Genomic DNA, 22,511 nt, shown 5'->3' with positions numbered 1-22,511 from the left:
ACTTTGGAGGACAGGATTAGAATTGAACATGACCTTGACAAATTGGACAATTGGTCTGAAATCAACAAGATGAAATTCATTAAAGACAAGTGCACAGTACCACACTTAGGAAGAAAAAAAATCAAATGCATAACTACAAAATGGGTAATAACTGGCTAGGTGGTCGTAATGCAAAAAGGGTTATAGTGGATCACAAATTGAATATGAGTTGACTAGTTGGGAAAAATGCTAAAATCAGTCTGGGATTATATAAGCATGAGTGTCATGTAAGACATTCGCAAAAAGAAAAGGAGTACTTGTGGCACCTTAGAGACTAACAAATTTAAATCTCTAAGGTGCCACAAGTACTCCTTTTCTTTTTGCGAATACAGACTAACACGGCTGCTACTCTGAAACATGTAAGACATTGGAGGTAATTGTCTCATTCTACATGGCACTGGTGAGATTTCAGATGGAGTAGAGTCCAGTTCTGGGCATTATACTTTAGGAAAAATTAGGACAAACTGGACAAGTTTAGACTAACCTGACCCATGAGGAAAAGTTTTTAAAAAATGGGCATGTTTAGTCACGAGAAAAGAAGACTGAGGGCAGATTTGATAACAATCTTCAAATACGTTAAGGACTGTTATAAAGAGGACAGGGATTAGTTGTTCTCCATCTCCACTGAAGGTTGGACAAGCAGTAATGGACTTAATTTGCAAAAGAGGATTTAAAAGAGGATTTAGGTTAGGTATTAGAAAAAGCTTTCCAACTGTATGGGTAGCTAAGCTCTGGAACAGGCTTCTAAGGGAGGATGTGGAATCCCCATCGTTGCAGGTTTTTAAGAACATGTTGGACAAACAACTGTCAGGATGGTCTAGGTATATGTGGTTCTGCCTCAGCGTTGTGGGCTGGACTTGATGACCTCTTGATGTCCCTTCCAGCCCGACATTTGTGTGATTATGTTGATCTGTAGCTGGTGATATTTTGAAGATGACTTTTGTTCACTTGGAATAGATCATTGACCACTATTATTTACAATACATATTAAAAAGCACCTCAGCTAGACTATAGGTGCCTCTGCCACCAATGGAAAGTACATTTGGCTCTGGTTGAATTGATTGCCAAGTGCATGACATAAAACTATACAAAACTTATTTGTCAGGCCCATGGTTTTCCTATGAGGATGGGAGTTTTTAGGCAGTTATTTCATAGATTTCAAAGCCCAAAGAGACTCATTTATTATGATCTCCTGTATATCACAGGCCATTAAACCTCCCCTAGATGACTTTAGTTAGACTAAAGTGGTTCAGTCCTCAGGAGTCTAACTGGCTGTGTGCCACAGGCAGAGAACAGGAGAGCCCCAGCTGCCACCAGTGCCATAGGCCCCCACAGTTGCAGGGAATTGATTGGTGAGATATGCCTTTTAAGTGACTGGACATGTCATTCCTTGGCTGGCAGTTTTCTAGCCATGCTGTATTGTCAACCCCTTTAGGGAGCAACCTTCCCTCTAAGACCGTTGACATTGTCCAGCGGCTTCTCCACTTGGGCTTCCATCGGTCCCCTCCTTTGGGTGTACGGAGGGATTCTGCACTACTAGCAGAAGTGACTGGCCTCCTTGGGATGGCTATCTGGAAGTTCTGCCTGCATCTCCCACTGGTGTACAGTTTCCTTGCTAATGACCAGGTGGAGAGTACAGCAAATGGAAGATCTCTAGGTGCTCCTGCACTGCCCCAGCACCTTCCCACATCACCCTTGTGTGGTAGAGATGGGGGAGTTGGGGCAACAGAAAAGTTCAGTGGCTAGCTCAAGGGCACACAAGAAATACCTGGTAGTGCTGAGATGGCACCTAGTTCTTCGGATGTTTATGCTGTGGATTTTTGTACTCTCTGCTTGAACCTAATAAACTGTAAACTCCTACATGCCTGGGGAAATAACACACATGCAATGTGAGAAGGGACTTGGAAGTGACAATGGGCAGCAAGTTAGATGGCACCAAAGTATCCCATGCAGTTGTATATGGAGCTGTTTCTGGTCCAGCTCCTCAGCTGGTATAAACTGAACTAATACTGCCTGGAGACTCATGCTTTTGCTGTCCAGTCCTGTGAAGGGCAGCAGCATGCTGGGTGACCAGAGCACAGGACTGGGATTCAGGAGATCTTGGATCTAATCCACACAATGCTGGTGGCTCACTGTGTGATCCTGGACAAGTCACACAGCTTCCCTATGCCTCAGTATTCCCATCTGATGGAAATGAAACCTCAGGCATGTTCTCTTCCCTTCAGCCATACAGCCCTCCAGACTCTGTGGACCAAGTGTGAGTCGTTCATCCATCCATGCCCTTAGCTTACTAGGGGGAATCCCTCCTTGGGGATAGGAATCCTTCCTAGCCACAACAAGTATTCTGTGTCACTGGTGGAGCCCAGGCTTCCCAATGACATCCATCACACCTGGGTGGACCACAGTAGCTGGTCTGCTGGAGCCCGCTCCTCTGGCACCTGCCAACACTGCTTGGTAATCTTCCAGAGGGGCTGCTGCTGAGGGCCTGCTGTCCTCTCTCCCTTAGAATCATAGAATCTCAGGGTTGGAAGGGACCTCAGGAAGTCATCTAGTCCAACCCCCTGCTCAAAGCAGGGCCAATCCCCAATTTTTGCCCCCAGATCCCTAAATGGCCCCCTCAAGGATTGAACTCCCAGCACTCATTGATTTCAGAAGCAGCTAGGCTAAATATCTGGGAAGAGCAGGTTTTAGACCACTTCCTCTGCCACAATCACAGCTGCTGTTGCAACAGCGAAGGAGAGACTAGGGCCAGAACTCAGACCTAGACATCTTGCCTGACTGATCTTTGCTACAGTGAACAACATGCCAGTGTTACACTAGGGGCTTTATAAACTTCATGGACCAGATCCCGAGCTGGTGTGAGTTGACACTCACTTCAGTGGAGCTGTGCCACTTTACACCAGGGGAGGCTCTGGCCTTATTTGCTACATGGGTTATGGCTAGGGTGACCAGATAGCAAGTGTGAAAAATTGGGACAGGGAGTGGGAGTAATAGGAGCCTACATAAGACAAAGCCCCAAATATCGGGAGATTTGGTCACCCTAGTTATGGCTATAGTGCAGTCAGAGGCGTGACTGCAGCATGTGCAGATATACCTGAGCTAGCGCGGATCTAGTCAAAGCAAGTAACACAGAAGCTGCAGTAGCACAGGCAGCAGCATGGGCTAGCCACATAAGGACACACCAGAGTCCCGTGCTGAGATAACATCACTGCTATTGTTATTCACACTGGCTAGGGTATGGCTACACAGCTTGCAGTCACACCTCTGACTGCAGCGCAGATAGATCCATACAAGAATTACCTTACCTTCCACTAAAATGCAGCTACCGCTAGGTGAAACTGGTACAGCAACAGTCTAGGGCAACAGCTGACAAACTGAAATTGTGGGAAAGACTTAGCACTTCACCAAGATGCTGATTTGTGCTCTTGTGAAGTTTTAAGTGGACCTGTGTTAGCTGTAACTCACCAAACCTCTCCACTAATGCACCATACCGCCCCCCCCTTTGCAATGCACCATCACACCAGCACCACCGGCTTATATGCCCACAACCCACCCCCACGCTGGGCTAATATTCCTGGCTGCAAGAAGCACTGTGGGCTGTATAATGACCTCTATTTACATCCCCTCCAAAACGTGTGCCCCAGAAACACTGCTGGTGCTGGGACACTGGGTTAATCCCACCCAGAGGGAAGAGTGCCCTCTATAGACTTTCTTTGAGTCTGGAGTTTTTCAAAGGTCCCCCAGGTAGCGAGGTTCTCCATGTCCTGCACTCTGTGAGCAGGGCACAGCTCCCAGGTCAGCAGCTAAGGCAGTCACAGTGGTCAGGAACTCATTAACACTCCAGCAAAGCAGAGGTTGGTTTCCGGCTGGTGAGTTCCTGCCCCTGCTGTGTAATGGGAGTAGCGTTGAAGAACGGCACCTATCTGTGTCCGAACCAACCAGCAGCCCACAGAGCTGGTTACTGTCACTTTCTGTGTTCTTATTCTTTGATCTTCTGACAGGAACCCCTTCCTGAGCGGTCTCGCAGCATTGACCCCCGGGATGCCTGGATGCTCTTTATGAAACAATCAAACAAAGGGGTGAACAGCAAGAAACAGGGCAAAGGCAAATCAAAAAAATTCAAGGTATGTATTCACATCCCCTGTGTGTCTGCACAACCCACCCCAGGAAGCCCTGGCTCAGACTCACTGCGCCCCATCTCACACAGAGATCCCTGGCCTGCTGTACTGCCACCCCATGCAGAGATCCGACCTGTGCCTGCTGCACCCACCCCCCACAGACATCCCTGGCACAGGCCCACTGCACCCCACCCCCCACAGAGCTCCTCAGGCTGGGCCCACTGCGCCCCTCCTCTCACAGAGATGCTCAGCTTGGGCCCACTGCGCCCCTCCTCTCACAGAGATGCTCAGCCTGGGCCCACTGCGCCCCTCCCTTCACAGAGATGCTCAGCTTGGGCCCACTGCGTCTCTCCTATCACAGAGATGCTCAGCCTGGGCCCACTGCGCCCCTCCCTTCACAGAGATGCTCAGCTTGGGCCCACTGCGTCTCTCCTATCACAGAGATGCTCAGCTTCGGCACACTGTGCCCTACCCCACATGGAGAGCCCTGGCTTGAGCCTACTGTGCCCCCACCCCAGAGAGTCTGGTCTGGGCCCATGGCATCCCTGGTGTAACAGCCCTGCTCCTTCTGAGCCCAGAACAGACCCAGAGGGTGGGGCTGAAAACAGTGACCAACCCAGCCGAGATGACCAATCCTGCTGAGATTCCAGCACAGAGTTCAGAAGAGGCAGGTGCCCTTTCAGACAGTGGGAAGGGGAAGGGTGCCAGGATGTGGGTGACTAGAGGCTGGCACTGTGGGATGGAGCCATTCTTACTGGATCTACACTGGCTAGCTGTGCCCTAATTTAAAGGCACATTGAACTGACCAGCTCTGTGCTCTGTCTGGGGTTCCAGTTTGGCATGCCAGGCCCACCAGGTCCCCCAGGCCCTCAGGGGCCTCCCGGATCCCTGGTGACACCAGAAGAATTGCTGAAGGACTTCCGGCTGCTGTTGAAAGGTACAGTATGAAAGCAAGTGCTGAGTGCATCTCCACAGGCACTTCAGCTGGGCTGGGGAGGTGGGTGCCCCATGCTCAGTGCCAGGTTTACAATGGTGCCAGTGCTCCATGGAACCGGACCCATGCTCAGAAGGGGCCCTGGCCTGCTCTGCTTGTACTGCGGCCTGAGACCCCACTTCTCCCCCTGCCCACCACTTGCTCCTCTCAGCTTGCCTGCCGGCTGGCTGAGAGTTCCTCTACGCCCCCTGGCCCCACCCCCCCTGCTCCTCTCTGCCCCCTGGCAGGACCCGAGTGCACCTCTGGCTCCAAGCCTGTGGGGCTCTGCCTGTCTCCTTGGGGCTGAGCTGCCTGGGACTGGTGTAGAAGCCTGGCCAGTCTCAGCCTGGGGAGGGGATGGAGAGGTAGGGGGTTTGGCTGGGCCCCTCCAGGCAAGTGCATCTTGAGGGAGGCCTTGGTCTGGCTGATCGCACCACTCCTGAATGAACAGAGCAATTCCCGGCCCCAGGACTCAGCTCACTGACGAGTGCAGCCACTGGGGAGTCAGCAGAGGGTTGGGGGTGGGAAGATGTGCTAGGTGTGAGGGGGTGGGGAAGCTGTGTGTGTTGGGGCAATAGGGAGTGGGGGTTCTGTGGGGGGTGCTCGGCAGTTGTGGTGGTGCTGTGGTCAGGGGAGTGCTGGGCAGGGGTGGTCTTGTCCAGGGAGCTGTGAATTTCTGGGGGAGGTCTGGGGGTGCTCTGGTCATAGGGAGTAGGGGCGGTGTTTGGCGGGGGGGGCTCTGTGGTGTGGCATGGGCCCGCTCCCCAAGGGGAAGGGGCATGCTGGCATCACAGGGCCACTGCGCGTCTGGCCGGTTTGTAAATAGTGCCTTCTCACTGGGCTGGGTGGAGCGGGGCCGCCCCTGCCATGCCATGCCCCTGGTTAGTCCCTTGGTCTGGGGACTGACCTCCCCACACCATGCTCCACTGCCTCAATGGGGGCCCACAAATATGTTTGGCACCAGGCCCACAAAAGTTTAATCCGGCCCTGCCCATGCTGCAGGGAGTGTGACACTGAAGGGACAAGAGCTCATGTCCTACTGGGGGAGCAAGGTCACCTTGTGAATCTGATCTCCCCTCCCTCGGGGTTGAGGTTAAGGCGAATAAGGGCTAGTCTACACGGGCAATGCTAAAGTGCTGCCATGGCAGCGCTTTTAATGTGGCTTGTGTAGTCATGGCAAGCGCTGGGAGAGAGCTCTCCCAGCTCTCCCAGCGCTCTAAAAAAACCCACCTCCATGAGAGGCGTAGCTACCAGCTCTGGGAGTGCAACTTCCAGTACTGGTGCACTGTATACGCTGGCAGCCTGGTTTTTCACACCCCTGAGTGAGAAAGTTGCAGTTCTGTAAAGTGCCAGTGTAGACAAGCCCTTAGTGGGTGTTGTCTAGTGCATGTGGGGAGTTGACCCCTTGGTGGGTGCAGGGGCATTAAGTTGGCATGCAGTGCTGCTTTGCTTGCCTGCCCAGATACAAGAACCAGGTAACCGGAGCAGGAAAGAAAGGGGTGTATGTCTGGGGTGGTGTCTTACTCCCTCTTACACTGGTGCTCAGCCACACTCAAACTCCAGCCCCAGGAGCAGCTTTACATGTTCAGTATATTGGTTATTTCTACATGTGTTTCCAGTACAGAGTTTTACTCACACATCAGGACATGACTAACTACACAGCTCAAATGTGGACTTTGTCTAATGTCACAAATAATAGTTGCTAACACACATCTTGGTGATGAGGTACCTATTTGTCTCTGTGTGTGTGTGGATGTTAGGGAAGTGACTTTAGCCCCAATCCAACCCCTTTGCGGTCTTTGGAGCGTCTCCCACTGACTGCAGTGGTAGGTGTGTGCTTGTGTGGTGAGATTTGTATATGTCACAAACTCATTCCCTGTTTATCTCCAACACCTCAGAGGACTTCCCATTAGTTTTTTGGCTCAACACTTAAGAATCAAACTCAGCAACAATAATTGGGAACCCCAGAGAACTAATATTCCTTTCCTGGCTTCATGACTGCAATGAAAACCAATGGGAGCATTCGCCAACAAACCTCACTGCTGCCTAAAATGACCAGGACAGAACATTTGCCTGGTTCAAGCACATGAAACAGGGATGACCTGAGATTCAGTCTCACCGGATAGTGCCAGCTTGCTGGGCTTTGTTTAGAATTCACACCAGTGTCCATCCTGCTTCCATTGACATCAAGGGGCATTTTACCATTGGCTCCAATGGGAGCAGTGATTTGTGAGAACCCTTTGTAAATCGGTGACTCCTAAAACTGGTTCTCTGGGGGGGTGTTCTCTCAGAGGTGGTAAAGGAGCAGGAGAGGATGAGCCTGAAGGCCTGTGAAGGTTGCCAAGAAGGTGAGGAAGAGGAGGAGAGAGGAGAAGATGACATGTTGGCACTGGTTGCTGGTCCGTTGGCAAAGAGTAAGCCACAGCATCGAGTGGAGGCAGCCTTTCACTGCAGGATACAGAGAAACATTTCCATTGAACGGAGATCCCTGCAAGAGCTTCGGATCTATTACATAGTGAGTGGGGGAGGCAGTTTGTCATTCTGGACTGGCAAAAATGCAGAGTCAGCAACACTGACATGTTTCCCAAATTTATGTTGGTTTCACCAAATTGTTTTGGTGCAAAAACAAAGTCCAAAAATTGACATTTTTCTAAATGAAACATTTCAAATTTTTGGCTCAAAACACCTTTTTGTTTCAAAATTTTCTTTAATTTTATTTAAAAAACCCAATAAAAATGTTTTAAAATAGTTGGAATCAAAATGAAACATTTCAATTTTGCCTAATGAAATATTTTGCTTGACCTGAAACAAATTTTTTTCTACTTTTTAATTTGCTGAAACATTTTATTTTTGGTTCAGCCTGAAATTGCGTCTTCTTTTTCCCCCCAATTTTTCAGAATTGCCAGTGAATTAAAAAAAATCCATTATTCTCACAGCTATATTCCCAGCATCTGATCTCTTCGAGGAAGATGAATATAACTTCAATCCAACCCCCATGGAGGTCTATGGGGAGATTCCCATTGACTTCAGTGAGCATTAGATCAGGTCCTAACCTCCCAAATGCACCTTGCCATTTGTGCCACACTATAGGTGTGTGTGCCAGGGGTGGAGGAAGGGGGGTTACTTCCTTTGAGCCTCCTAGCCAATTGCAGGCCAATTAAAATCCCTAGACAAACTTTTATGTACCAATGGAGATAAGGCTGAGTACACATCAATAACTTAGGATACAAAATTTTACAGGGATTTTATTTTTAGCCCCAAAATAAGCATTACAGACCAGGAAATTCAGAGTTAAGGTTAAACGTACATGAAATCTAGATACAGTAGAACCTCAGAGTTATGAACACCTCGGGAATGGAGATTGTTCGTAACTCTGAACAAAACATTATGGTTCTTTCAAAAGTTTACAACTGTACATTGACTTGATACAGCTTTGAAACTTTACTATGCAGAAGAAAAATGCTGCTTTTAATCATCTTAATTTAAATGAAACAAGCATAGAAACAGTTTCCTTACCTTGTCAAATCATTTTTTTAATCTTGTCAGATCTTTCTCTTTTTTTTAAAGTAGTTTACATTTAACACAGCCTTGTACTGTATTTGCTTTTATTTTGATCTTTCCTGCTGCCTGATTGTGTACGTCCGGTTCCAAATGAGCTGTGTGGTTGACCGGCCAATTCATAATTCTGGTGTTTGTAACTCTGATGTTCTACTGTATATTAAGACCTGTTAATGCAGTTAAGACACCCAGAACAACCTTAAAAACTCTGCCCTATAATGATGCCATATACTACACACACAGTTAAGAATCACGTGGTCTTTTTCCACGAGTTCTCCTCATAGTGTGACCACAACCCAGAATTCCCTGCCCTGAAGAGTTTACAACCTATACAGACAAGACTAAAGGAGTACTATTATTCTCATTTTCCAGATGAGGAAAAGAGGCAAAGAGAGATTATGCAGCTTGCCCACAGCCACATAAGAAGTCTGTGGCAGAGCTAGGAACTGGACTCAGAGTAGGGTTGCCAACTTTCTAATTTCTGAAAACCGGACACTACAGCAGAAAAGCCGGAACCTCCATCCTCCACCTCTTCCCCTGCCCCTGCTCCGCCTCTTCCCCTGAGGCCCCCACCATGACTCACTACTGTCCCCACTTCCCCTTCCTTGATCCCTTCCCCCTGCCCCCCGCCCCCCCCCGCAGCTGGGCGCTCTCTGCTCTGGACAGCAGCCTGCCTGCCCACCCACGAGATGCAGATGGGAGACAGCCCCAGTTGAGTAAGGACTGGCGTGGGTTGATGACCCAGTGCCTCCTCCCTTGGGCCCCCCCCCACCTGTGCTAACTGGACTTTTGGTGTCATCAGTACATGTGACCGGACACTGTACAGGTCCCCTTTCAAACAGACTTTCCGGTCAAAAACTGGACAGCTGGGAACCCTAACTCTAAGCCTTCTAAAGTTCTTCACCAGCCATCCTCTCTTTTTAACCTACTGATCAAAATTTGCTTGCAGGTATTAGCTGATGAATAATTCTGAGTAACAAACACATTTGAAAACAATCATGGTCAGATGTCAATAATCTGTGAACAACTAGAAAACAAGACAAATTTGTCAAATATGTTGTTAGCCCTAGTCTGTACTTAAAAATTTTATGGCATAACTGTGGCAGTAAGAGGCCTAATGTAGATACAGTTATATTCTGTGTGCTGCGATCACCCTCTGCTTGCACTGCAGACACAACCTATGTCTGTTTCCTGAGAGGACGCTGCTAGCTGAGCGCCCATCTCCTAGGGCAATATGCAGAGTTGGGATGGTGTCTTGCGGTGTGCACAGTCTTGCCTTTCTCTTTGTTACTAGCCTCAGAAAGAGGGGGTGTTCCATCGAGGCCTGGGGCTGAACCTGACCAGCGGCCAATACACAGCACCTGTTGCGGGGTACTACACCTTCACTGCCACCTTGCACATTGGTAAGCTTTCCTGCTGCCTGACGCACGGAGCTGGCCTCCACAGTATGGTGATGCTGTTGAATCATAGAAGATTAAGGTTGGAAGAGACCTCAGGAGGTCATCTAATCCAACCCCCTGCTCAAAGCAGGACCAACACCAACTAAATCATCCCAATCAGGGTTTTGTCATGCCAGGCCTTAAAAACCTAATTGGAAGGAGATTCCACCACTTCCCTAGGTAATGCATTGCAGTGCTTCACCATTCTCCTAGTGAAATAGTTTTTCCTAATATCCACCTAGACCTCCTCCACTGCAACTTGAGACCATTGCTCCTTGTTCTGTCATCTGCCACCACTGAGAACAGCCTAGCTGCATCCTCTTTGGAATCCCCTTCAGGTAGTTGAAGGCTGCTATCAAATCCCCCCTCTCTCTTCTCTTCTGCAGACTAAACAATCCCAGTTCCCTCAGCCTCTCCTCGTAAGTCATGTGCCCCAGTCCCCTAATCATTTTTGTTGCCCTCCGCTGGACTCTCTCAAATTTGTCCACATCCTTTCTGTAGTGGGGGCTACAAAACTGGACGCAGTACTCCAGATGTGGCCTCACCAGTGCCCAATAGAGGGGAATAATCACTTCCCTTGACCTGCTGGCAATGCTCCTACTAATGCAGCCCAATATGCCGTTAGCCTTCTTGGCAACAACGGTACACTGTTGACTCATATCCAGTTTCTCGTCCACTGTAATCCTTGAGTCCTTTTCTGCAGCACTGCCACTTAGCCAGTCGGTCCCCAACCTGTAATAGTGCCTGGGATTCTTCCGTCCTAAGTGCAGGACTCTGCACTTGTCCTTGTTGAACCTTGTTCTTTTGGCCTAATCCTCCAATTTGTCGAGGTCACTCTGGAACCTGTCCCTACCTTCCAGGGTATCTACCTCTCCCAGCTTAGTGTCATCCGTGAACTTGCTGAGGGTGCAATCTATCCCATCATCCAGATAATTAATGAAGATATTGAACAAAACTGGGCCAGAACCAACCCCTGGGGCACTCCACTTGGTATCGGCTGCCAACTACACATCGAGCCGTTGATCACTACCCATCCATTCATCCAATCCATACTTTTTTAACTTGCTGGCAAGAATATTGTGGGAGACTGTATCAAAAGCTTTGCTAAAGTCAAGGTATATCTTGTCCACCACTTTCCCCATGTCCACAGAGCCAGTTATCTCATCATAGAAGGCAATCAGGTTGGTCAGGCATGACTTGCCCTTGGTGAATCTTGGTGACTGTTCCTGATCACCTTCCTCTCCTCCAAGTGCTTCAAAATGGTTTCCTTGAGGACTTGCTCCATGATTTTTCCAGGGACTGAGGTGAGGCTGAACAGTCTATAGTTCCCTGGATTCTCCTTCTTCCCCCTTTTAAAGATGGGTACTATATTTGCCTTTTTCCAATCATCCGGGACCTACCATGTTTGCCACAAGTTTTCAAAGATAATGGCCAATGGCTCTTCAGTGACAGCAGCCAACTCCCTCAGTACCCTCGGATGCATTGCATCCAGCCCCATGGACTTGTGTATGTCCAGCTTTTCTAAATAGTCCTTACCCTGTTCTTTCACCACTGAGGGCTGCTCACCTCCTCCCCACACTGTGTTGCCCAGTGCAGCAGTCCGGGGGCTGACCTTGTCTGTGAAGACCAAGGCAAAAAAGGCATTGAGTACTTCAGTTTTTTCCACATCATCTGCACTGGGTTGCCTCCCCCATTCAGTAAGAATCCCATACTTTCCCTGACCTTCTTGTTGCTATCATACCTGTAGAAACCCTTCTTGTTACTCTTCACATCCCTTGCTGCAACTCCAATTGTGCTTTGGCCTTCCTGATTACACCCCTGCATGCTTGAGCAATATTTTTATACTCCAACCTAGTCATCCTCCAGGACTATCTGGGACAGAAACCTAGCTGGCATAAATAAGTGTAGCTCCATTGAAAGTACTGTGCCAGATCCTCTGCTGGAGTAAATCAGCAAGGTTCCACTGGAGTCAACATACAGCGGGTGTGACTTGGTGTAGTTCCACTGACAACCATACAGCTACACTAAATTACACCAGCTGAGGCCCAGAACCAGCTATTCGACCAGAGCATTCTGGCTGGCCAGCTGTGTGGGCAGTCTGGCTTCCCTTGGGGGCTGAGGCCTAAGGCTGCCGGTTCTGTTCAGAAGGGGAGAACATCTCGTCCCTGTCTCATTAGCTCTTCTGTGTTTATAGTTCATGGAGAACAACAGAAGAAAGGGCAACAGCGTGTGAGAGATCGCCTGCGGGTACTGATCTGCGTCCAGTCTCTGTGTCAACACAACATGTAAGTGTGCCTGGTAGAGGCATGCCCTCCCTGCTAGCACAGCCAGACAGTTTTTACATTTAAAAGAAGTTTTTCTCTATGTTAGTTTTTTTTTTTTTTTTTTGCGAATACAGACTAACACGGCTGCTACTCTGAATTAGTCCAGAAAGTGAGTGCACAAAAAAGAGGGGCCTACAGTGCATAGGGCACGCAGATCATGGCATCACTGTAGCTGTTGGGAGCTGGTGGAGGAGTCCCTATGTAGGGGAAATCCCAGATTGGCCTGGAGCCTCTATAGCTGCTTCCACACTCTCCCCTTTCCCATCCCTCAGAGTAGCTGATCTGGCTGGGAGAGAGAGATCCTGTCTGGGGTATCCCTGCATCCTGGTGATTCCTAGCAGCCTGCATAGCCTCTGGGGGCCATTGACAGCTGGGTTTAAACTAGAGCAGCCTTAAGGCTGATCTAACTTAAGACTAGCAACTGGCTTGGGCCCCAGATCAGATGACATAATGTCACCTTTGTGTGTCCTTTATGCGCCCCAGTCCTGAACTGCACTGAGCATTATTCTGGACTGGGGCTTGTAACTGAATCTAACAGTATCATCACAGCTATCACTTGTCAAAAAAAGTCAGTGGAACAGTTTCCCACCAAAAAAGTACAGTTTCATCAAAATCCAAATGTTTCACAGAAATGTCAATTTCAATGACATGCTTGAAGCAAAAAAGTTGAAATGACTTCAATTTTCTAGTTTCATTTTGAGAATGTCAAAATGGGGTTTATTATGAGTTTGATTCATTTTGTTTTGATTTTTAACATATATCATATGTTCATTTACATATATTTAATATTTTAATAGCATATAAACATCAAAGCAAAGTGAATTGACATTCTCAAAATGAAATGTTTCAATAGTTATGAATGGAAATTGTTTTTGAAATTTTCATTCCACAGGACATTTTGAAATTTCAGCATTTTGTTCTATTTTGGAATGAATGTTTTTTTTTTTTTTAAAAATCAGAATTGTCTGTGGAATGGAAATGCCAGTTTCAGCCAGCTCTAACCACAACCATGCTCTACGGGCCAAATTAATAGTGGAGTCTGTGGGCTTGTCTACATAGGGACTGTTAGGAAGGTTAATCTGAATGAACTGTACTCCACCTCCCTGCGAGGCAGTAGCTATGTCAACAAGAGAATTCGCTCATTGACTTAGCAGTGTATACACCAGGAGTTAGATTAGTTTAACTAGACTGCTCAGGGGAGTGTGAATTTTTTCACACTCCCAAGCGACTTAATGTGTGTCTACGCTGCCCATGTTACAGCAGTTTATTGCTGGGGGAGAGCTCTCACAATGATAAAAAGAAAGCCACCCTGAACGAGCAGTGGTAGCTTTATTGCTGGGAGCACAGCTCCTGGTGATAAAGCGCTGTCTATACTGGTGCTTTTCAGCGCTAAAACTTTTGTTGCTCGGGTGTTTTTTCACACCCCTGAACGACAAATGTTTTAGCACTGAAAGTGGCAGTGTAGGCACAACCTTAGTTATACTGACCTAAGTTCCTACTGTAGATTGGGCCTTAGATTCCCTCTGACTTACATGCATCTTACCAATGTGCAACTTAGACCACATCTGACTTTGGTCCCTGGATGCATAGTTTATAGTGGGCCCTATGTGTCTGGTAGTCAACATGGGAGTGATGAAGTATCGTCACGATAGCTTTGTGACAAAGAGCAAAAATATTTCCACAGTGCACACACTCTGTGGCTGGTACTGCTCACAAAACAGTGCCACAAACCAAGGAAAACCATAGTCCTGCAGAGTTGTGCCATTTAGTTATTTGGGAATGTTGTCAAACCCTCCTGGCTAATGTCAGTTGATCACAGAGCTGGTCCATGCATGGACCAAATTAAATTCAATATGCTGGGCTCAGATAGAACTCTGGGTTGTTTTCCAGAAGAACTGCAAAGCCCCAAATCTCTCACCTCTGTATTAACATATCTCACCTCCTCAAGGTGCACTGTAAAGGAGGCCAATTTTAGCAAGGATCGTGCCAGAAGAGGCTTGTGCATCTGTCATTACCATCAGAGGCATATACATACAGCACCCATACATCTAGATGGGCTAGTAGTGTGCATATGGGCTAAGATTTTCAAAGCTCCCTAGGGGATTTGAATGTCCAAACCCCATTAGGTTGGAAAAACCTCATACATTCTTTATATATAATCTCCCCATGTTATTACACATGTATCCTAAAGGTCTTTGCCTGCATAACTCCTACTAAAATGGGATTTTAATTATATGTAACTTTGTTAGTTAGACAATAGAATATTTACAGTGTTCTGGAGGGACACCCTCTCAGTTAGAAAGGTAGGTCAGGTGCCATGCCCCTTCCGTCACTGGCCCCCTGCTGACACTGTCAGCATGAATGCTAACTTTAATGGCTGGCTTGTGCTGGCCACTAAGAAATCATAGAATCACAGAAGATTAGGGTTGGAAGAGACCTCAGGAGGTCATCTAGTCCAACCCCTTGCTCAAAGCAGGACCAACCTCAACGAAATCATCCTAACTCATATGCCTCATTTCATATGAGTGATCCTATTCCCATCAGATTGTAATGGCTTCTAGCCACAACCAGGGTAGGTTAGATGGCCATACATGGGGTCAGGAAGGAATTTTCCACCAGGTCAGATTAGCAGTGAGTTGGGGCTTTTTCACCTTCCTCTGCAGCGTGTGGCAGGTCACTGTCCAGGATTATCTGGAGCTATCTCACAATCATTTCCCTGCCATTGCAGGGGCCGCAGGCACTGGTGCACCTTAGGCCTGCCTAGTCTATTCCTGTGGCACATCTCGAGTCTCCTGTGGGCTGTAATACTTTTTCTAATGTCTGTTGTCGGTTTGAGTGTGTGGATGCTGGTGGGGGGGGGGGGGGAGGGTGGAGGGGACCAGTAATATAGAGGTCAGAGGGGGTGATCTGCTGGTCCCTTATGGCCATAACTCTATGACCTTCTGTGAGCCAATGTCCTAGTGGGGAAAAGCACTCTATCCCTATACGTGTGCTAGCTAGCCCCTTAGTTTGCATAATAAATAGATGGATGGGATGAACCCTCCAGAACATAGCTGAGATAAATATATCAACATAGGGGCATGAGAAGGCCTACTGAGCCTCTGACCATGCTGCACCTACCCCGTGGCAAGAGGCTGTCAAGTGCCCGAGTCTTTTCTTGAGGACTATGCTGGGTTTGGTTTTTAAAACAAAATTTAGAATGAAATGTAAATAATGACATAGATGGTGATGAGCAGCTTTGCAGAGAAGAGACAAGTTTGCCAGGTCATTGTGCAGTCCTCCCCGTCTCTTTAATGTCTGGAACTGGGGATGTGGGAGGCAATCACTCTCTATTACTCTAGATAACTGGCTAGTAGGTGAATTCTGGTGGTACGTGGATTGTGCAGGTCACCTCAGTGCTGATATTGCTGTTTCTTGTCTTCAGTTCTCTGGAGTCAGCAGCTGGTTTGGACAGCAGTAAACTTTTCACCATCTCAGTCAGTGGAGTCCTCTATTTACAGGTAAACATGGGCAAACTAATGAGGCAAAGGGGTGTTCCTATGGGCAGACCCACCTTGTGCAGTATGCTATTGACATGAGAATGCAGCACAACTGGGCAGATAACTTTTCACAACAATAACTCTACCCACGGGGGGGGGCCAGGCAGCTTTGTACAGCCCACGCTGAAGTCCATGCTATTTTCATCATGCTAGCTAGCTCAAAGCAAGCAGGAGTATACCTACCACATTTGTAATCACACCACCGACTGCGTTGCAGACATGCCCTAATTGAGCACATCCATTCTCAAGTGCAGCAGAAAGCCACTATGGTTTACAAGCTCTTCAATGCAGGTGGCTGTGTCCTTTTCTACAGAAAGCGCCCTGTGTTGTGGGTACTACTGGAACCAACCTGTGAAGATGACAGTCACGTGCTTCTGCCAGCTGTGCTGGCTTTCCTCTGCGGCTGGGCAGGAAGCTCATTCCTCAGTCTGACTCTGCATCATTTTTCAAAACCAGCCTCAATAATAGTGGCACGATCAGCCTTCCATCTCTCTGGGGGCTGAGACCCAGAACCTCAAAGGTATCTGATTTAAACAGGATAAAGCATCTAAGTATCTTTGAGGATGTAGACCTGAGTCCCTCCAGTGACCTGCCACAGTACGGTAGAGTTTGGTCTTTAGGGTGTCCTTGCCTACAGTTAGTGGCTTAGATCCCTAGAACCAGCCAACTATTCTGGTACTATATACCATAGTCCTGATTCCCCCCTGCCTGGCAGCTTGTATAGTCATTACCACCTGTATAAAATGCTACTACTTTGATTGGGTAAATGCCTACATGAGGTGCAGGACAATGGGGAAGCCAGCTGCTTAAGACATCTAAAGGGATAATGCACCATAGCACTGATAGACCAACTCCCACCATTACTAAAGGGTAGAGCTTTTGCACTGCACTGTTTTAGTGTTTCCTGATAGTGATACAGATTGGTCACATTCAGATGTTTGGTCTCAGCCCAAAGGGTTTGATTTTGAAAAGGAGAGGGGATAGTTTAGCAAAACAACAAAAGTAAGTTTCAACATTTCAGTGGGGCTACTCATCTGTTTGACAGCAGGCTTCAGTGCATTGCTCAAGTGGTGCTGGAGAGTGTACAAAATACACAGGAGATGCAAAACAGCAGAGTCCTCATTATAACCTTAACTTTGGCATTTCCCACTTGGTAACATTCTGGTGGTTAATTCGGAACCATCCTATTTTGGAGATTGGTTGAGCCCTGACCCAAACCAGCATGTGCTATTGGCTTGTAGCAGCCTGTCCTGGCTGCAGCGCTGTGCAGGATGAGCTTAGCATTCCACATGGCAGCCCTGCCCCTCAGCCATGGCATTTTCTAGGGCAGGGCCTACTCTGTCTGTGGTGGGGGAATTCTTCTTCCTCTTCCAGGCTTTTTACAATGCCCTTGATGCAGTTAGTATGCTATATAGGGTATAATCACTGCACACTAAGTCCAGGCTGACTCAGGTTTGAGCAAGCCACACACAATCTGACCCAGTTTCTATGACCTTGCTAGAGGGTGGGTCAGCCCAAGTCCCACTGTGTCCCAGGTCTAAGCCCTGTAATTTTGCACTATAGATACAGGTCATGCCCCAGACCCAAGTCAGAAGGTTGGCATTTGCAATATGGCTGTTAGCATAGCTATGAGTCTAGCACTTGTAAACCCAGGTTTATAATAGTATGTGAACACTCAAGCATGAACTTGGAAACACTGAGGCCACCAGTCTGGGTCACCCTGGAGTTAGTGGTGCAGCGTGACCATACCCAGAGGAACTGGAACAAGGGACATGTTCTGCTTTAAGTGTAAAACGTGACAACTTTAACCAGTGCATCACAACCTACATAATTAGTTATTGCTCTATAGATCTGCTGTATTTACATGACACACTCCTCTATGTGCTGGTTGTAGCAACCTGGGCCTATTTTCACTGTCACTCTCATTTCTCCCTTTCAGGCTGGCCAGTATGCCTCAGTTTTTGTAGACAATGCCACTGGATCATCCCTCACTGTTCGAAGTGGCTCGGATTTCAGCGCTGTTCTTTTAGGGGTGTGAATGGTCTCAAACCACCTGCCCCTACATGCTATAAACTGAATTGGTCTCTTCAGCAAGAACCACCTTAATTTCCTCCAACCCAAGCATAGGGAGCAAAGCATAGTCAGGTCAGGAGCAGCAGTCTCTACAGATTCTGCTTGTGCTACAAAACCCAGCCACCAGACACCATACTTTGCACAAGATCTCAAGCATCCAAAGATGATGGAGAGCCGGGAAGAAAATTGGAAGCATGAAAAAGGGAGGACTCACTAAATCCATCCTCCTTTAATTTAATCTATGGCCAGATTTTGAATCTTATTTTACATGGACAAATTATAACATGGCTGACTTCTAAAGCCAGATCAACTTTCATAAAGGAACCCCTCCCCACCCAATCAAACATGAATGCTTAGGGGAAGGTGATTTGAAGAAGCCTTCACTCATAGACTAGCCTTTTTGGCAGTTTTTTTCTGTTCAGTTTTTCAACAGGCCAAAGCCGGATTATGTATATAGCTCTAGCTTTCTTATAGCTTATCAGTTAAGGTTTGCTATCAGCAGGCGCTGGTACTTGGAAGTTAATTTTCAATGCAGAGCAGTGTCCTGATAAGGCAGCAGCCTAGTTAGAACGTGAATTGCTGTCCAATGATTTTCCACTTCCTAAGAACAGTGTACTCACACCACCACCCCATTCTCTGCCTATGGCAGAGAGCCCAGTCAATGGGTGGTGGAGATATGCAACGTTATGCCTGGCTTTGGTCTCGATAGGCAGTCTAACTCTCATTAACCCAGTGGGACTACGTGCATAAATAAGGGCTGAAGGAATGGGCCCTAAATTAATAACAAAGGCAGGGAAAGAAAAAGATGCAGTCTCATTTCTTAGTACCATATACTTAATTCCTGAGCTCCTGCTGGAACTTCAGTGAGATATCCTAGAAGTACACTCAGGTCCACCTTCATGATAGCAGGACAAGGGGCTCAACTCTCTCTGAATTTTATTTTTGCTACCAAGAAAGCTTTTCCAGTCCTGCTGGAGGAACTGCTTTCACAGCAAACTCTTTCAGGAAACAAAGTTAACTAGGACTAGGGCATTTGCTGTGGGCAGCACTTTCACAAAATCTTTCAAGAAAAAGCTACATAAGCTGTCCTTTACATAAAATACTAGCGCTCTCTACAAACCAGCTCATATAATTCACTGGTTAGAAAACTATAAGTACCTCTCTACTGCAATAGAAGACCAGCAGCATGGCTGCAGCTGGCCCAGGTCTCAGGCTGTGGGGCTAAAAATTGCAGTGAAGACATTCAGGTTCCGGCTGAGCCTCAACATCTATGCAGCAATTTTTAGCCCCACAGCCCAAGTCAAGTGACCAGGGCTCTGAGTCTCAGTGCTGCGGGTTTTTCATTGCAGGGTAGTCATACCCTAACAGTTGTCTTAGAAAAGCTTTACAAGTCTGTCATTTGGGGCCCTGGTAACATACGAAGTAGGACATAAGCCCCAAGTTCAAAAATTAGGAGTAGCCAGTTCAGCTTTTTATGGTATGTAGCAATTTACACACCAAATTCCTGCAGTCTTTACTCTAGCTGAACTCCCACTGAAGTCGCAGAGAATTCAAGTCTGAAAGGCCTTCTCTTTACTAGGAAAAGAAGTTGTGTTCTTATTACGTGGTAAAATCCTAGTGAACACAGACCATGTTGTAGCTTTCACACAAATCAACAGACCAAGGCAAATGTCAGGGTTTCTCATGGGAGGTCAAGGTAAGATCAGAGGGACACTCCCAGGGTTTACTGTTTCACACAAGTTAACTGCCTTGTCTTCATTAGGATTTTACTACATTAGTTAACACAAGGGAAAAATACAGCTTTTCTTGTAATGAAGAGGCATCCAAAATGACAGCAGGTGTTCACTCTTAGGCATCCTGCAAGGTGAGCAGTCCCCTGGGAAGTCTGTGGGAGTAGGGGACATGGTGCAATTTGCAGAGTCAATCTGCTAACAAGCATGACAAACAGCTGAAGAAACAGAACAGTCCCTTAATTGCTTAAATCTACTTGTGTCCTTAAAATAAACCCAGCCTACTGCTACTTAGTGAAGGAAGAGAAAACTCAGCATGCCCCCTGAGGGGTAACACTGCACAGCAGCAGAATGTTCAAAATGGACTTCTGTTCAGGATGTCATCATAATGGGTTGCTATTCTTCGCAGCAAAACACTAAAGCAAGCATTGAAACATTAAATAAAAAGTGTAGATGAAGACAGCTAAACTGTCTTGGGTGTTCTCTCAGTAAGTTGCTCACCCAGGCCACCTTACTCTGGAAATGTCAGCAGGCCTCCCATCTTTGAGTACAATAAAGCTAACGTTAGCCTTGGTCCTCCAAAAGCAGATTGCAATTTGTCTCCAAGCTACAGCTATTGTGAAATTCCTACTTTCCAGGTTAAAGAGCCCTGTATGTTTTTTTTCTCTCCCTGCAGTATAGATAAATGTATGGTATAAAGAATTTTATGGAAATATTTATTGGATGGTATTGTAATATGGAATATATTTATGCAATTGGCTTGAGTTGTGCTTAGAGATGCCCCATCCACTCCTGTCTGATGGCAGTCACACTCCCAGCTGGCATTACATTACAGGCATCTCCCACCTGCCACAACCCCACTTATTTTGATAAGCTGAGACAAGTGGGGGACAGGGAAAGGAGTAGGAGGAGCAGGCTCAGTTTTTGTTCTGAAGACTGTTACCAGTGATGTTATTTTTCCTCTCTTTTGTGGCTTTCTTCTCCCTCCCCACTCCACATTAATTTCAAAGCCCCTAAATAATTTCATCCTCTGCCTGTTCATGTCACTACACAATTACCAGAGGCAAGTCTAAACATACTCTTTAATTTCTGATAGATTTGCTAGCACCCAGCATCTCTTCATTTCTTTAAAAGAGTAAGCGGCTTTTGAGGAAGTGCCTCCACTGTTTTTACTCTATTTCACACCAGACCTGGGCTTGACAAACATTTTGTACAAAGGCTGAATTTCAGAATTGTAGACCAGATGCATCCATCAACATTCTTCCTTATATTACATAACCATGCTTAATAACACAGATACCATTCTCAGCTAGTCTAAATACAATGAAGTCGCTGCTCCAGAGTGGCAGACTAGCCCTTTGTGAATGGGCAATTGGAAACTGATGCAATTTAATCCTCGCTTCTGCGGGTAGAATAAAAGCTACTCAGAATCACCATTTTATAGGGGAATGGGTGAAAAAGGGAGCATGAGAATATGACTATAGTTTTCAAACTGAGTTATTCAACATCAGCAGCTACTTCATGATTTTTATCCAGTTTTGATCTTGCCTTTGGCTGCAATTACTGTTAAAAGCCTCAAGACAATTGTTCTTTTCCCTACAGATTTTGTCCATTTCTATTTGGCAGTCTCCTCCCACTCCTCCCCTCACAACTGTGTGAACTGGCTCAAAATTACAATAATAAAAAGGCATGTTCTTGCAAATACAGTTCCAATACCTATGGTAAAGAATTGTGATTTGCTTAGACATTAGGCAGTTGAAACCGAATGATGAATTTCCACATGAAGCCCCAACTGTACTAGCAGGAAATGCAATCTGTCCTGTATATAAATTCATTTATAAAATATGGCAAACAAAAAAATGAACTAAACAATTAGAAAAAGAAGTTTATTTACAATGAAGAGCATCCAGGGAGGAGACCCATGCCCCCACCCCCCCAGATTTTCTCTCTCTCTCTCACACACACACACACACACACACACACACACACACACACACACACACAAAAACACTTTGTTGTTGCATTTAAATCCATCACATGCAGCTCTGGACTGCATCCCTGCATGTTTTTCTTCAGTGCTCGATCCGGACCACCACTACAGTGACATTATCCGCAGAACCTCGCTGCACTGCTTTGTTGGCCAGCCTGTTACAGGCTGCTTCATATCGAGCATCAGCTTCTAATTTCCCTTCTCTTGTTTGGATATTCTTGTCCTGTTGAAACAGGAAGTTGACCATACTACTCACACAAACCTGTTCTGCTGAGCGTAAACATTTCACAGTGCTCTGCATTCATGCGGACTACAGTTTTATGCTGCACAATCCAATAGCAACTTCACGTGGGCAACACTAAACAGCCTCCTGTTCTTCAGGATTCTGTTTCTTCCAGTTCTAGGAAAAAGCCCAGATTGCTCATACATGGAATTTAATAATGTACAAGGAAAGCTCTCTCATACTGGCTAAGGAGCAACTCTCCTTCATACTGGGGCTGGGAGACAATAAAATGGTGATGGTCCCATGAAGCACAGATGGGTTAAACAGGACAAATAATGGCAATAAGCAATCATTTGAGAATGGGGCAATCCTACAGTATTTTAGAATAGCTCTCATCAATAACCTGCCAGAGCACACTGGCTCCACCTAAAAGTGTATTTCTCTTCTATGCTCTCCTCTTCCCAGCATGCTAGTATTTCAAACCTTCTGCACTGATGAAACTGCA

General features: G+C 46.7%; 2 protein-coding genes across 9 annotated transcripts in view; one reads left to right on the top strand and one right to left on the bottom strand.

Moving 5' to 3' along the window:
• The window catches only part of ERFE (erythroferrone), a 45,054-nt gene that overhangs the window by 3,064 nt on the left and 19,479 nt on the right, over positions 1–22,511 (top strand). Inside the window, exons 2-9 of one of the 3 annotated variants that reach the window (XR_006273993.1) lie at positions 4,041–4,163; positions 4,992–5,094; positions 7,422–7,645; positions 9,983–10,091; positions 12,322–12,412; positions 15,876–15,951; positions 16,304–16,510; positions 17,930–18,915. Coding sequence is in view for 2 of the 3 variants with exons in the window: in XM_038415288.1 (XP_038271216.1) it covers positions 4,041–4,163; positions 4,992–5,094; positions 7,422–7,645; positions 9,983–10,091; positions 12,322–12,412; positions 15,876–15,951; positions 17,930–18,028 (825 nt within the window). In the remaining variant the exon portion in view is untranslated. Of the gene's footprint in view, positions 1–4,040; positions 4,164–4,991; positions 5,095–7,421; positions 7,646–9,982; positions 10,092–12,321; positions 12,413–15,875; positions 15,952–16,303; positions 16,511–17,929; positions 18,916–22,511 lie in introns of those variants that run through there. The other 2 variants (XM_038415288.1, XM_043491657.1) reach the window with 2 other exon arrangements.
• LOC119860986 (ILK associated serine/threonine phosphatase) overlaps positions 21,666–22,511 on the bottom strand; it is a 57,299-nt gene continuing 56,453 nt past the window's right edge. For 5 of the 6 annotated variants that reach the window (XM_043491654.1, XM_038415284.2, XM_043491653.1 and 2 more), the window contains one exon: positions 21,666–22,006. In XM_043491654.1, coding sequence (XP_043347589.1) covers positions 21,866–22,006 — 141 coding nt within the window. In that variant the 3' untranslated portion in view covers positions 21,666–21,865. The remainder of the gene's footprint in view (positions 22,007–22,511) is intronic. The other variant, XR_006273992.1, reaches the window with a different exon arrangement.

This window comes from Dermochelys coriacea, chromosome 9, assembly GCF_009764565.3.
Source record: "Dermochelys coriacea isolate rDerCor1 chromosome 9, rDerCor1.pri.v4, whole genome shotgun sequence".
NCBI classification, from domain to species: Eukaryota; Metazoa; Chordata; order Testudines; family Dermochelyidae; genus Dermochelys; species Dermochelys coriacea.
This window is presented reverse-complemented; position numbering and strand designations above follow the sequence as displayed.